Below are 16,232 nucleotides of genomic sequence, written 5' to 3' on the forward strand. Positions count from 1 at the left end.
CTATGGGAACTGACTGATCTGGCCATTCCTTGGCACCCGGCCACAATCTGCACACCCCTCCCCAACATATTCAATGTCCTGTGCATATTCATGTCCTGTGCATCACATCTCCACTCCTGTGCTCTGTTGCCCTGAACCATCCCTCCCCTCTTAAAAACTCAAGAGTCTTGTGTCTGGATACCCACCCTAATCACCCAGGCTTCACATCCTTCTGGCCTCAAATTAAAAAAAAAAAAAATTTTATTATGGTAAAATATATACAACATGAACTGTCCCATTTTTATCGTCTTTAGATGCACAATTCACAATGTTGTATAACCATCACCACTGTCTATTTCTGGAACTTTCTCATCAACCCAAACAGGAAACTCTGTACCTATTAAACAAGAACAGTCTACTGTCCCCTTCCCCCAGTCCCTGGCAACCACCATTCTCCTTTCTGTCTCTGTGAATTTGCTTACTCTAGGAACCTCATCTAAGTGGCTTCAGACCATATTTGTCCTTTGTGTCTTCTCTCCTCTCATTTTTATAGCTCTGACAGTCCCTCCCGCTTCATTATTAGATTACACATTCTCTTGTGTTGATGTTTGACCTTTTCATGCGTGTAATGCCTATCTTCACCAGACCAAGAGCGCCCTGAGGGCCACTCCTCCATAGCACTGAGAGGCTTGGCTCTGGGTGCACAGCCGGGTTCAGTAAACTCCTTAATAGTCCAGGGACTAGCCGACTGAGGGAGTGAATTGACACGTGGGTGAGACGCTAGAGGTATGAGCCAGTGACAGGGTGTGGGGGGGAAGGAGCCATACCTGAGGGCACCCGTTCTGGCTGACCCGAGGAACATCGAAGTGCATCACAGATGAGATAGGGAAGGAGAGTCGGGTGATGGGCAGCCCCGTGAACGCCGGGTCCTGCTTTACCTGATTGACCCTGGGGAGGCAAGGAGACAGGGGTCAACCCAGGAGTGCTGCAGGTGACAGGTGCTCTTGGCTCTGTGCCCCAGCCTGGCAGCCAAGGGCTCCCATGCAGATGGACTCTGGACTGATGTGAGAGAGGAGGAGGGGGCAGGGACCTGGACACCAGGACAGGGGATGGACCCTGGTCCTTCTGATCGCTGGCCCAAGCCTTGGGAAAGCTCATCCGGGTCAGGAGATGGGCTGCAGCTCCCAGGTTCCCTGCCCCATGACTTGCTGTGGCCTGGGCCACATCTGAATGCACCAGCTGCCCTCATCTTCAAAAAGCCTCGCCTTTGGAAGTCCTTGCCAGAATGACCCACCCCCGGGCTGGCAGTTCTAGTTTAGGCTTGGCAGGGCACGGAGGCTGCAAGGGCAGGATTCAGGAGGTGTGTGTGTGAGCGTGTGTGCGTGTGCTGAGCTCTTAGGAGGGCTGGGAGTGAGTGAATCAGTCAGCTTCATTCCTCCAACAAGCAAGGAGTGTTCACAGGTCATCAGAACTCAACAGATGGTGTACTGGAGTCCTGTTGGGCCATCAGAGTCAGTGGAAGTGACAGAGGCAGACAGCTGACCCCCAGGAGATGGTGCTGTGACCTCCAGTGGCCAAACTAGCCTGAATACCCTTCCTGAGGGCTGCAAATCCACCCAACCCCAAAGGTTGCCTGGGGAGGTGGGACATGAGCTTCAGCTGGGGCCAGGGAGACCCTCAGGAGGGTAAAGGAGGAGACTCATGGGCAGGGTTAAAGGGAAGTTCTGAGCTGACCCACAGGCTGCCTTCTTTGGGGACAACCACTGGCTGGAGCCTTGGCCCTGCACTAGAGTAGGAGGGGGACCTGTGGATGTGGTGGGTATGGGATGGGGAGGCAGGTTTGGAGGGGCTGAGGACCTCCTGTCCTCCTCCACACGCTGGCTCCTCTGCAGCCTCCTCTCCAGAGAGTTCTGAGCTGCCCCCTTCCAGGGACCATGGGCAACTTCCTGGGACCTCAGACCCAATGGGAGGTTTGAAAGGCCTTGAAGAAGGCAGGTTTCTAGGGCTCCTGGAATCATGGCCCGTGGTGGCAGTGACAACCTTTCCCCTCCTCTGTCCTCTGCCCTCCCCGCCCTCCCCTTGCCCACACCCACCTGGGCCCCACTCACTTAAAATCATTGTAGTTGGGAACCACCCTGGCAATGACCACCATGGGGTCTGGGTTGTTGACCAGGGGCTCGTTGACTCCGCGGAGAAAGACCTGGGGAAGAGAGGAGGCAGGTGAGCCTTGGATGGCTTTGGGCCCTCTCGGGGACAAGGTGAACCCACCCACCATCTTTCTCCCCAGTAATGAGCTTATCCCTGCCTCCATCTGTCTCACTTGGTTCTTTCTCTGCTCAAGGCTGCCCTCCTTCAGGCCCTGGGCTAGGCAATGGGAAGGCAGAGGGAGAAGACACAGATTCTGTCCCCATATATCTCCACTGCCATCCCAAGCAACTCCTGATCTGGCTCCTGGCCCTCACCCCTTACCCACCAAATGGGCTCCCACTTGCCCCTCAGCCCTCACCCTAACTCCCCCAGCTGTGATTCCTGTGGCTCCTTTTACTTCTCTGACCCCCATCACTGGCCTCTATTCTGCTCCCAACCCATCCCCTTTCCCAGGCAATTTGATACATGATGGCAAAAACTGCTTTTGTAAAAATGAATTGGACCGTGTCATTCTCCAGCTTGAGACCAGCAAGGACCATCCTCCCATTGCCCTTAGAGTGAATCCATGGCCAAAACCTGCATGTGTTGGCCTGTCTGCCCTTGGCCCGCATCTCCACCAATCCCCAAGTCCTCCTTTGCTCCAGCCTCTTTTGTCTCACCCCTCCAATATGCTCACTTGTTTCTGCCTCAGGGTCTTTGCACATGCTGATCCCTCTGCCTAGACCCCCCACCCCCACCCCCACAACTCAGTGGCTGGCTCCTTCTCTTCCTTTAGAGCTTAAATGTCACCACCTCCCGCAGACCTTCTGTGACCACTCTTCCTAAAGCAGCCTGCCCCATTCTCAGCCCCTGGATTGCCTCTTCTGTACCACTCATCATAACCTGTGTTCATTCTCATTTCTTTCTTGTTCATGTTCTGTCCGTCTGACTAGAACCCAGGCTCCACAGGGGCGGGGACCATGTCTACCTCATTCACTGCTCTTAGCAAACACCCCGGCACAGAGTAGGAACTCAGTGTGTATTTCAGGGAGAAATGAGCTCCACTGATGAAGGAGAAAAGTGGAGGACAGGGGAGGGAGAGGCTGAGTGTATTTCTGAGTGAGAGAGAGACAGACCTCTGATGCCTGGGGGTGGTGGTGGTGGAGGAGGGGCCAGGCAGTGGCCTCAGGGAGGGGCTGGGCTTGAGCTGCTCTTGGAGGGTGGATGGGGGTCCTAACTGCAGGGTGCACAGGGGAAGAAAAGCAGAAAGAGAAGGGGCTGTGAACACAGCTGAGGGGCCACTCACAACAGCTGGGTCACTATGTCACCCTGGCCAGTCCTTGCTCCACTCTGGGCCTTAGGATCCCAGCTCATACACTGAGGGGTGGGTCCATACTGTCCCAGTCCTCCTAGTCCTGACCTTCAATGGGAGAAGAGTGCCTGGGAGTAGGGGCTTGTTCTGGCTCCTCTCTCTTTCCTCCTCCCTGAGTACTCCCTCCTGGGTCCCTCTGCCAGGACCCATCTGAGCTGGTGCCCCACAACTCCACACAGGTGTGAACTAGTAAGGCCTTAAAATAATAGTGCTTAGGGTCTTTCAGTGCTTGCTGGGGCCCCTGGAGACTGAATCCCTGCCCCAGATTCAAAGGACTGGATCTGCTGCGGGTATTACAAACTTTGGGTGGGGGCAGGAGTCTGGACTGAGGGCGTCCGCTGCAGAGCTGTCAGGCCCTTGTGCTCACAGGGACACCAACAGGTGTAGGGGCTGAGAGCAGGTCTCCGAGAGGTGGGGGGTGGTGGCTAATTTACACCTGGTCCATGCTGAATGGTCAGGTGTGAATGAGATAGGCACACTGCTCATGACAGCTGGTGAGTGACAGAAGCAATTTCTCTGTGCACTGTGCTCTCCAGTCTGCTCTCAGGACTGGAAGGGGGGACATCTGTGCTGGGGCCAGGGAGTGGGCGGAGTGCTGGAGGCTCTACCAGGTAAGTCTGTGGGCTGGGGTGGGTGTAGGGCAGATCCTCGGTGGAGATACCTGCAGGCCAGGGTTCTGCTGGGTCTTAAGGATGTGGCCTTCTCCCTGTGGGGTGTGGCCTGGGGACAGCAAGGCCAAGCTGTGGCCACTCTTCCTACTTCCGTGTGTGTGTGTGTGTGTGTGTGTGTGAATTGCTGGCAGGTCTCAGGAAAGGGCATGACATAAAAGGGAGGGAGATTGGACCAGAGGGACCCTGCAAGTCACACACACTGGCATCCAAGGTGGCTGTGGGGAAGCAGAGATGGGGGCCAGGAGCTCTGGACTTCCATTCCCAGGCTCTCCTTGGGTCTCAGTGTAGCCAGCTGTGAAATGAGACTCAAGAACAGTTCTTATCCTGCCAGGCTTACAGTGCTGTGGAGTACATCAGATCGGCCCGGCTAGGGCAGGGGAAGCCCAGAGCTTGGGCCTTCTTGGCTGCTCCCCCCGCCCCCATCATACTCAGACCAATGCTGCATTTGAATCTGTCAGCCTTGGGCAGTTTGAAGGCTGTGGGGGAAAGAGAGGGTGTAGGTTCCTGGACATCTTTCTGGAGCACTGCCCATCCTCCTGAAGCTGCTGAAAGGCTGAGGGGTAGAAGGTTGGGGATGGCATGTGTGGAAGCTAGGTCCAAGCTGGGCCAGGCCTGGAGGAGGCTATGTAAACAGTTGTCGAATGGATGAATGAATGCCTAATTGGAAGGCCAGCCAAACCTCTTCAGAAATAGGACTCAAAGAAGAGGGGGGAGGCCCTAAAATTTGGGGGCTTGTAAGCCCTAGATCAGGGGTCACTACTGCAAGAGGGAGAGAACATGAGAGAAAATAGGAAGGGACTATGGGCCAAAGTGGGACACCACCCCCATGAGATTCAGGCAGACTTAGGCTTTGGTAGCCTCCCCTTCTCCATCCTGCCTGCATGGTGTGTGGAGCAGAGCAAGAGATGGCCAGGTTAGGGTAGGACTGTGTGCCTGGAAGTGCTGGGAAAGGTTAGGCATCCTTTTCATCTCCATCCTTATCCCCATCATCCCTGACATCCCAGGGCTTGTCCTTCACAAAGTCCTTTGGCTATTCTTGAAAGGCCCTGTTGGTTTCTTCCCCAGACACCCCTCCCTGCCTTATAAAGTCAAGCCAATTGGAGGTGGTTAAGGGCAGGGCCTGGGGGCTGCTCAAAGCTTGTCTCCCCCCACCCCTGCCCCAGGCCCCAGTCTGGCACCTCCAGGGCTGTGTGGTTGCTGCCGACGTAGCGGGGGAAGAAGCTGCCCTTCCGAACGATGGTCGCGTACAGTTGGGTCTTGGCAGGGGCTTCTTCAGCTTTTCCAGGCTGGGCGGGCTTGGGTCAGGGGGAAGGAAGAAGACACACAAGAAGGAGAGTGACTAAGGGGAAGCCCCTGGCCATAAATCCAGCCCTATGCAGACAATCACTTGGCATTGCTCCATCGGGGCTCCGAGCTGATAATTAAAGCTCATGGTCCCCGCGAGCCCTTCCAAGATCAATATAATAAATCTTCCCTTTTCTATTTGAATATTTCATCGCCCTCACAAGGACCACTGCCTGCCTGCTCTCTTTGTGAAGATGTGATAACAAGGCCTGGGTTGTAAGTGGCCAGAGAGCCAGAAGGCCTGGGTGATGATTGCAGAATCACAGCTAAAGCACTGAGCCTTCCAGGTGAGTCACTCATCTCTCTGGACCTTCCTGTCTCTGCCTGCCCCAGGTACCTCATCTAGGCTTAGGGAAGGGGCTTAAGGAAGGTAAAGACCCCTAGGTCATGGTTGAGGAGGTGCTTGGAAAGAAGATCGGTGCAGGGCTTGGTGGGAAGAAAGGAGAGGAACAAACTGAGCACCCACTACGTGGCAGGTACTTTGCCAGGGGCTTTATGCCCATTGTTGCAATTGATTGTCCAAATGCTTGCTCAGTGTCTCTCTATTTTGCCAATGAGAAGTGGAGGCCTAGGGGGTTAAGCAGCTTCCTATGGGTACACAGTTAGCAAGAGGCAGACCAGGGATAGGAATCCAGGCAATCTTGCATCACGTTGTTCTTTATTCCAAGCCACAGTAGGGGTCTGGAGGGCACATTGAGGGGAAAGTAATGCTCTGTTCATCTTAGCCCACTGCCTAGCACATAGTAGGTACTTACTAAGTACTTGAGCCATGAAAGAGTGAGTTCTCCCTTCCACCAATCAGCACTGGGGAGAGGGAGCCGATGGGGGAGTTGTCCTGGGAAGTTCAGGCCATGGACGGAGACGCCTGAGGCTCCCCACTCCAGGCTCCTGCCCAGTTGCCTACTAGAGGGGTGCACTCCAGGGAGCACTTTCTCTCCCACCTGCCCCAAATCTTCTGGGCCTTCCTCCTGCCAAGGCAGTGTGTGGCAGCACAGAAAGAACTGACCTGGGAGACGGGTGACCTGGGCTCACCCTCCACTCTGCTACTCATTTGCTCTGTCACCCAGGTTGGGAGGATTCCTCTCTCTGGGTCCCAGTCCTATGTATGCAAAATGTAATTCACCTTGAGGATTAGAGATGGTGTCTGGCCCGGGACCTGGGACATAGATATTCTGTAAATACTGTATTTCTTTGCTTTTTAGATACAGTCCCACTTTTAACATACATGAAATCAGAATATATCTTTCATTGGTGTATTTATTTAATGTAGTAGATGTTCCATGCTATTGGGCTCTTTTACAGAGATGAATTTGGAGAATTCCAAATTCTCATGGAAGTCATTCATGTCTACCTGCCAGGAGCTGGGTTTCCTGAGCCCCATATGGTCCAAGAATTGTCATACTGCAAGGTGAGCATGGGAAGCTCTGAGGGAATAGCTGGGAGCATCAAGGTGGTTCCCACCTGCTCTCCCCTTACCTATCGCAGGCCCTCATGGGCTCAGGGCTCTGACTCACCTTCACTAGCTCAAAGTGGTAGGGGTGGAAGACACGCAGGTACTTGATAGGGATTTGGTAGGACAACAGCTCCTCTTTCTTTTTATTGTCCATCACCTTGAGGACCACATCTTAATAGAGAAAAAAGAGCACAAGGTCAAAACAGGGCTTAGCTGATCAACATCCCACCCAGTGAGGTGAGCCAGTGGGAGGTGAGACATCGCCCAGAGCAGGGAGCAGGGGCCCTGCTGAGGAACCAACATGCACATGTACACATGTGAGACACACACACACACACACACAAACACACACACACACTCACACACATTCACAAGCGCTGTTTGAGCCCTGGGCCTAGGACAAGTCTCCGCATCAGGTGCTGTTAGAATCCAAAGATGCAATTCTGTCCTATGGTCCAGAAACTCCCAGCCCAGAGATGGACACACCCAGAATGGAGCCCCCATGTCAAGAGACACACATATGCTGGCACAGAGACACACACACAAGCAGGAATAGTACCCCTTCCTAGGAGCTGCTTCTCTTAGTCACAGACACTCTCACCAGCTCTTCAGGCAGGGAAGGGAGGGCTTACCTCCCACATGTTGCAAATGGAGAAACTGAGTCTCAGTAAGGAAACAGGATCTGCTCAAGAAATCTTTCAATACAAATATCAACAAAAGTTTACTCCAAGGAAATGAAAACTAGACTAACACTATAAACAATGCAACACTTAGAAAACTCCCTCCATGGGGTGCCTGAGTGGCTCAGTCATTAGGTGTCTGCCTTCAGCTCAGGTCATGATCCCGGGGTCCTGGGATCGAGCCCCACATCGGGCTCCCTGCTCAGCAGGAAGCCTGCTTCTCTCTCTCCCACTCCCCCTGCTTGTGTTCCCTCTCTCGCTGTCTCTCTCTGTCAAATAAATAAAATCTTTAAAAAAGAAAAAAAAGAAAACTTCCTCCAAAGAGACTACATTTTGTCATTAAATGCATGAACTTCAGGATGAACTCTGGGGAGAATGCCAATGACCTGGAAATAATCATGGCACTCCTGCTTAGTGAGCACATGCTGTGTGCCAGATATAGGGATGGTTGCTCCTGAGGCACTATTCCAACAAATCCCCACCACAACCCCTCAAGTAGGAATCACCATCTCTGTTTTTAAAATGTGATTAGTGGAGCTGAGAGTGGTTAAATAACTTGATCACCATCACAGAGATAGTAAATGGCTGATGGGAAAGGCTGAGCTTGTGATCCTGGAGGCATCTCTCCACTCTGGAAGTCTGTGGTTTGAGGAAGAAGAGGAGATGGGGAAGGAGGAAAAGAAGGAGGGAGGAGGGGGAGAGAGAATAAGAGAGATGGAGGAAGGAAGGCTCTAAAAGATTTAGAGAAAAACGGGAAAGGGAGGATGGGAAGGACAGGTGTACCTGATAGAGACTGGAGTAGACCCAGTCTACTTGAGACAAGGACACATCAGCACCACGGACAGCTGCCGGCTGTGTCGGTTCGGCAGGCTGGGAGCCCCACGTGGCTCAGTCACTTGGAGTTGGGTGGGTCATTTGCATTTTTTAAAAGATTTTATTTATTCAGTTGAGAGAGAGAGAGCACAAGCAGAGAGAGAGAGTAGCAGGCACCCCACTGAGCAGGGAGCCCGATGTGGGGCTAGATCCCAGGACCCTGAGATCATGACCCTAGCTGAAGGCAGTCACTTAACAGACTGAGCCACCCAGGTGCCCCTGGGTGGGTCATTTGGATGAGTGTGTGGAGGAGGAAGAGGGGGAGGAGCCTTTGCTAATTACTCTTCCGTTCTTCCTCTTCCCCACAGCTACTCTGGATACATAGAGGGAAAGACACTTGCCAAAGTCCCTCAAGAGGTGGCCATATGGGATCTGTACTAAAAGGAAAGAAAGGGAAATGGGTACCCAAAAGACTCGAGGTTGTCTTGAAAGAAGTAGAGTAAGACAAAGGATTTGAAGTGAGCAGACCTGGGTTCTAGTACTAACACACCAACTTGCTCTGTGACCTTTGGTCAGTCACTTAACCTCTCTGAGCTTCATGTTCCTGCTCTGCAAAATGTTAATATTTTAAAAAGGAAAAACCTTGTCCCTCTCCTACTATTGTTGTGGGGAGGGAAATGTGTTTTTCAAGTTATGAAATTCTAAGCAAATGCTCCTTGTAGTTGTCACTATTTTCCTCCTCATTAACCATCTGTAGTGCTCCGTATACTCACGGAGCCCTGAGCAGAACTGAAAAAACTCAGCTGGAGGATTCCAGTGCTCCTAGCCAAAGCTTCAACAGTAGTTGTGGAAGCTGTAGCCCCTCATGGCCACTATCTATGGGCCCTAAGTCCCCAAATCTGGTTGGAATTTGCTGAGGCTGAAAGAAGGGGTGAATGTCTTGCATTTTTACCCCCTACCCCAATCTTTGGAGCTCTGTGTGGGCAGCCAGCAGATGAGCTGTAATTGGGGAGAATGGACAGCCATCCCTCCCTGTTCCTGTCTCCATGCTACAACACGCTTCATCAGCTTCTTCTCTGGGCATTGTGCCCCTCCGGCCTCCCACGGCTCCCTTTGTGTGGCCAACAAGCCATTTCTGCCACTCCCCTGCTTTGGCCCTGACATGGGTCTGCAACTCCCCTTTGCTTTTCATTAACACCTCCTTGAGCTACCTCCTCCCCTCCCCGCCACCTCTTGGCTTGGCCCCCATCTCCCCCACCCCCACCACAGACATCACCACAGCAACCGGTTCCAACCAGGTTCCAACGAGCATCCAGCTACTTCAATCTGCAAAGAGGAGACTGCCAATATTCCCTGCCTATCCAGGAGGCCTTCCCTACCCTCTTGTTCTTTCTGCAGTGAGTCTTATCCCCTCTCTGCTGCACAGATGGGCCCCAAGGCCACTGAATCATCATGTCCTTTCCTATAGTCACTCCGAATGTGCAGAGCTCAAGGTGGGATGGGATCCCAGCTCCACTCACCACAACCCCTAACTTCCTGTCAGCCACATAGATGCATGCACACATGCCCATATACATACACACACTATACACACACGTACTGCCAGGCACACACCACCTCCCAGATCAATATAGGCACACACACAACACATTGTTGCAGCACACACACACACACACACACACACACACACACATGCACGCAAGCCTATGGCACAGTCACAAGCACGTACTCACACACACTACTTTCCCACATACACGTGGGCCAGCAGGCAGGCATTCACAAACAAAATACATGTGCATGAAATCCTAGGTCAATTTTTCCTCCTCTTCCACATATTCTTAATTCACCCCAGCAGCCCCACCTATCCCTTTATAGGCAGAAAAATATCCTTTGGCTTGACCCAGAACTAGCTTCTTCCCCTTTTATTGATGTGTCTCCTTGCGCTTTGCTTCTCTTCTCTTCCCCTGTCCTTAGCAGCTGGCTTTCTGTTCTTTGTGAGGCAGACAGGAGTTCTAAGTCCCTAGTGAGATTTCAAGGGGAGAAGTAAAGCCGGTCCTCTGAGGGAAGGACCACCTGCAAGACGGGAGCCTGAGGTTCTTCTGACTTGATAAGAGCAGAGATATCGTGGGCACCTGTGGGTCTGTGCTGACTAAGCCTGATGCCAGTGCCCACAGCTGTCCTGGCACCTGCCAGTCAATACTCCTGTGTGCTCAGCCTGAGCTCGCCCAAGAGCAGAAAGCACGAGCGCACACACATATGTATGTACACCTGTACCTGGAGATTTCGGGATGAGCCCTGCCTTGAAAAAGTTAAATTACCTACAGTGCTAGAATTTGCTGAAACACAGGGACTGGAAAGGCTTCCGGGGGTGGAGGAGCAAGAACTAGTAGGCAGTTTCTACAAAAGTGCTCCGTGGCCCTCAGGAACACTGCTATCTGACTGTGGGCAGTACCAGGGAGCCAGGGCAGGATAAGGAGCCGTTCTAGGGAAGCAGTTAGAACCCTGGAGCTGCAGTGAGAGCACGTATGCTGATCCTAGGTCCTCCACTTACTGACTGCATGAGCTTGAGCCAGTTATTTAAGTTCCCCGAATCTCAGTGTTCCCATCTAAGCAATGGGAGCAGCATGGCTTCTCGCAGGAGGTGTGACTCCAATGAGCGATGTGTGAGGATGTGCCAGGAAGCTGCAATGTGCTGTTTCAGTGGGAGGAGGTAGTAATAACAACCATGAAAATGATAACAGTGGCCATAAAAAGATAAGCTTTCCTTCTCTGGAAAATTCATTTATGTGGAACAAGTCATTTTTCGAGCAGACCGAGGAGATGAGGCATGACAGTATTATGATTTTTTTTCTTTAAAGTGCTTTTAACTGAGCCCAAAGAGGTGTTCGGGTGGCTTCCAGCTGAGTTGAGAGGGAGGCTGCTTCTGCCTCACACCCCTCGCCTGCACACCAGCCCCTTTGCCCCTGCCTCACCTTCTCGCCCCGCATCCTCAGCTTGGAGCTCCACTGTGACCGTGTCCCCCCAGATGGGGGCTTTGGTGGGCTCTGGGGTTACAGATGTGACTGCCTTAGCATTCTGGTTCTTCGTGTCCTCAGATGTGGTTTTCCTGGGGAGGGGAGGAGCAGGCTGGGTCAGAGGAAGGGTGTCCGGCCCGCTGCTCAGCCCTCCTGGACACGCTGTCCATAAATCTGAGTAAAGGGTGGACGGAGCATAACGAGCTCCCTCCCAGGCAGACACACTCCTGTCATCCTAGGCCCAGGGGACGCTGGGCCTCTCTCCTCAGCTGCTCTGACTGCCCGGGTGACCACACTGTCTTGCTGACTACCGCTGAGGCCTTCAAGTGGGCTCAGGCACCAGAGGCCAGGGCTGGGGATGCGAGCAGGGATAGACGCCTTGCCTGTCTGACCTCCTGCCCCCTGCCTGGGCCGGGCTCCCCAGCAGGCGCCTGTGTGCACAGACTCCCCATCCTGACTCTCTTGTCTAGGTTCTGTCCCCTGGGAGGAAGTCTCTGGGCAGGGCGGCTGTGTGGTGCCCGCCTGGCTAGCTTCTCCTTTGACCTTCATTTCCCTAAGCTGCTGGCCCAGATTCCTGAGGCTCAGCCCAGCTCCCCGGGCTCTGAACCTTTACAATGGAGCACACTCAGGCTCCTGCCTTCTGCGGCACCCGCTGTGCGCAGGGCCATGGGTTGGACACTGGGAGCCAGGCATGGGACAGGGCAGGGGGCGGTGAGGGGTTGTGCAGGGCCAGGGTGTCCAAGGTGAGGCTGCAGCTTGGGCCCTCTGCAACCCAGTGCATCCCACAGGTATCTGAGTTAAGTGTCCCTGAGCTGCCGAGCCATCAAACAGTTCAGCGAGAGAGTTAATACTTCTTCTGTTGAGGAGGTTATTATGTTGGGCTGTAAATGGCACCGCTACATTAACTGCAGCAATCATGGGTGAGGAATCATCCCAGAGCCTGGAGCAGGGGAGCTGCACCACGTACTCGGGAGGGGGAGGTGCCGCCGATGGTTCCTCAAGCAGAAGCACAGATGGTGTCCTCACCAGCCTTGGAACCACCCCCGGAGGCCCCCAAAGGGAGTGTGGGGCAGGCGAGTTGGCCCAGAAGCTCCGAGCCAATGTGCCCCACATGGTAGCTAAAGCAGCCCATGGCCTTCCCAGCTCATCCTACTGTCCTCCAGGAAGCCTTCCGGCTCCCCCCCACCCCCCAGGTCCTCACTCTGTCCTCTGGACCTGAGTGACGTAGCAGCCTGGATCTTTGCTCCCCAGTTGTCTATAGGACTCCCGTGGACAACCATTCTTGTGAGAGTCCTGTCTCTAAGCTCCGGCGGTCAACTGAAAACTCCCCTCTGCTTCGGCTGAGAGGCAGTGTGGCGTGGTGATGACAGCAGGGTCCCTGGAGTTCCAAATCCTAGCTCTGCCCCTTAGTAGCTGCGTGACTTTGGCAAAGTACATAATCTTGCTGTGCTCTACTTCCTTCATCTGTGAAAGGGGGTTGATAATGCAGGGCCGTTGTGGGCATGAGATGAATTAATATGTGTAAAGCACTTGACATATTGTTAAGCACCACGACGGTGTGAATAGTAATAATCATAATAATTTTAATTGTCCTTGGCCTGGTGTCCCCCCATCTTGACTCCAACTCTGGGTCTACAACCAGGGGTCTCTGGCTGCTGTGACCAAGGTGTGGGGTCCTGGAGAGAGTACCGGCTTCAGAGCGACACACAACTGGGTCTGAGCCCACTGTAACCTCTTAACCAGGCCACCTGCCCTCTCTGAGCCTCAGTGTCCTGCTCTGTAGGTGGGCCCTCCCTCCCAGGGCGGCTATAAGGACCAGGAAGAAAGCAAGTTAAGCTCCCGGCACTCAGAGGGCCCCAGTTCACGTTATTCCCTCCTTTGTGAAACAAGCTGGGTGTTTCTCAAAGGTGGCTGACCCAGGGCAGCCCGGCAGGGCCGGGGAGAGCTGAAGGAGGGCTGAGATGCAGAGGGCCATGCCTCCCAGACACATCGCCTCCCCACACCTGCAAAGGGGGCCCCGCTGGCTCAGGGGTGTGTGGGAGGCTGCCGGGCTGGAGAGGCGAAGGCCTCGAGGCTGGGAGGTATTGGAGCCCTCTTCCTTCTGACTTGGTGACCTCTGCTAACTCAGGGGTGCAATGGGAGCCCCTCCTCCTGCCACCCTGTGCCTTGCACTCTGTGTCAGGACAAAGTCAGTCCTCTACACCGCAAACACCCAACCTGCCCCTGCAGTGCACGTGGTGCTCTGTGTCCCTGGGGGCTTGCCGGCGCCCAGAGAGGAGACCTGAGCCGGGGGACCTGAGTCACACGCAGTGCAGTGACAGACCTCAGGCTGGAACCCATGGCCTGTTCTTGCCAGCCTGTCTTCCACCCTCCTGAGAGGTCTTCAGCCCCTTGTCCCCTCCCTTTCTCACAAGCTCCTGGTGGGAGGCACTCCAGGTGGAAAGAGATGGGGACGGGCAAGGGACAAGGCCAAGGGAGCCTGCAGGTGCTGACTCTGCTCAGGCGTAGAAGTGGTTAAGCAAACCTCCCTTCCCTCCCTTCCCTCAACACACACCAAAGAGGTCTGTCAGGGCTAGGTGAGTGGAGGCTGAATAACTCAGGAGGGGTGAGGCCCCCCGGGGAAGGAGGGAGGCTTTTAGCAGGTGGAGGGAGGCTGTCAGGATAATGGCTTTTCCTGGCACAGCTGACTTCTTCAGGCCTTGATGCTATTCTAGAAACTGGAGATCTAGAGGGGTGAAGGGGACCAGCTCACTCCTTGCTCCTAGTCCCCGAGACCCCAAGTCCCCTGATGGGGCTCGGGTCTCCCAGTGCAGTTTTGGAGCCAGGGAGCCTCTTCAGGACCTGCCCGCACATGGCCCAGCTGCAAGAGCGGGATCTTCCCTCTGGTCCCTATAGCCCTGGCCTGGTTCTAGCACACAGGCCCCGGGTGCTGCCTGCTGTCCCGGGGCTCAGACTTCATCCAGCCATGGGGGGGCAGTCACACCAGGATGGAACTAGGGTTCGGTTCAGAGGCACAGTTTAGCAATCCTGAGTCTCAAGCTGCCAGGAAAAGGAAACCCCTTTCTGCCAGGCCCCACCCCCACCCCCCAGCACCCTAGAAGGATGGGTGGATGTTTGGCAAATGAGCCAGGAGGCTCCGGGGCTCCCACCCAAGCAGGGGCTAGGGGTGAGGCTTAAGCACATCTGTGAGTGGGAAGGAAGAAGATGGATTTTGCTTTCCTTCTCCGAGGCTGTAACTAAGGGAGATGCATGGTCTGGTCCCCAGGGGCTGCAGCTGCCAGGGAGGTGAGCAGTGGGCTGGGTAGCAAGGGGCACTGATGGGGAGGGGGAGTGCAAGCTCCTGAGCTGCTCCCCCACCTGCCACCCAGCCTTTGAAATGCCCTCTAGAGCACACACCTCTAGGGGTGGGACCTGTGTGTGCCATTGTCCCTGCCTCCAGGAAGTCTCCCCTGACCGGCCTCTTCTCTGCTTCCCCTCCCTCAGCGCAAGCGCACAAGCATGTGTGTGCATGCATGGGCACATGCATACATAGACACACGGGCTTCCCTGGGGAGGTTTGTGTGCCACACTACACCCCATCTCCCACCTCCCAGGCCTCGAAGCCGCCCCTCTGCACTTGCCCCGCCTGTCCGCTTGGTCTCCCACACTCCTCAAGGTATCAGAGCATGAACAACTGTCAAGGTCTGGCCTCCTCCAGGGCAGGGCTTTGGGAGCCCAGGATGCAGACCACCTGGCTTGTCCTGAGTGTCGCTCCCAGGGAAGCCCCTAGGAGATCAAGGGGAAGGGGAGGATCCCAATTTGAGTCTGTTCGGGCTGCTGGGGTCCTGGCTCGGCAGGACCCTGAATCCTGAAAGGCCAGAGAGATGTTCCCAGAAGCCCCGAGGAAGGAGGTGGTCAGGCAGAATAAGAATGGACAAAGGGCAGAACCTTCAGGTGGATGGATCGTACAACAAGGGTTCTTGCAATCTTTTGACCTGGTCCTGCACAGTCCTGTTGCTTGCTCACCTGGGAAACTTAGAGGTAGGTTCCTCTAGGCCAGGTGCCACGTGTGTCATGATTGGGCCCCATTCTGTCCTGAGAAGGCAGGGCAATTCCCCTCTACCTGCACCCTCCATGCCGGCCTCTGAGCCAGGAAGTCCAGCCTCCCCAACCTTCTGAAGTTGAAGAGGCAGCCAGACTCCCAGGCACAGGCCTACTTCCATCCCAGGAAGGCACAGAAAAACCCAATGATGTGTCTCATGCCCAGAAGCCCAGCCTTATGCAACAGGGGCAGGAGGGGAGAATTGGCCCCTGCAGAGATGGTCACCCAAATGGGGTGGTCAAAGGCTGGATTCTTCGGGTTTTGACCCTGCCTGGGCTGGACTGGGGAGACAAGGTTTTCTGGAGGATGCAGGGCTTGAATAGATGGAGAGGAGGACCTTCCCACTTGGAGGATGGAGCCTGAGGCTTACAGGGGCAAGAAGAGTCTCATGGGCAGGTGTGGTGAGGGCATGGCTGGCTGATCCAGGGTCAGTGTGCTGGGAGCATGGGTAGTCAGAAGAGTGAGGCTTGTGGTCCTCCCTGACCTCGCTCCTTCTCCAGCTCTCTTCTCTCCACACCCATGTCCTCTGAGGCCAGACAGGAAGGAGGGCAAAGCCCCGCCCTCATACCTCGGGCCTTGGCCAAGCTCCCCTGGGATTGCTGGGCCAGAAGATGCAGCCAGGGCTCCGCAAAAGAGGAGCTAAGATCCCAGGTAAGGATGTCGGGTCTGAAGCTCCCCTCTCTCCTCCCACTTTACTG

General features: G+C 54.6%; 1 protein-coding gene across 1 annotated transcript in view; it reads right to left on the reverse strand.

The window, feature by feature from the left end:
• Positions 1-16,232, reverse strand: part of CCDC33 (coiled-coil domain containing 33) — a 100,081-nt gene that overhangs the window by 55,997 nt on the left and 27,852 nt on the right. Inside the window, exons 4-8 of the mRNA XM_078078763.1 lie at positions 11,412-11,545; positions 7,008-7,117; positions 5,328-5,444; positions 2,088-2,179; positions 807-927 (exon numbers count right to left, since the gene is read on the reverse strand). Coding sequence (XP_077934889.1) covers positions 807-927; positions 2,088-2,179; positions 5,328-5,444; positions 7,008-7,117; positions 11,412-11,545 — 574 coding nt within the window. The remainder of the gene's footprint in view (positions 1-806; positions 928-2,087; positions 2,180-5,327; positions 5,445-7,007; positions 7,118-11,411; positions 11,546-16,232) is intronic.

Source organism: Halichoerus grypus, chromosome 8 (genome assembly GCF_964656455.1).
Source record: "Halichoerus grypus chromosome 8, mHalGry1.hap1.1, whole genome shotgun sequence".
NCBI classification, from domain to species: domain Eukaryota; kingdom Metazoa; phylum Chordata; class Mammalia; order Carnivora; family Phocidae; genus Halichoerus; species Halichoerus grypus.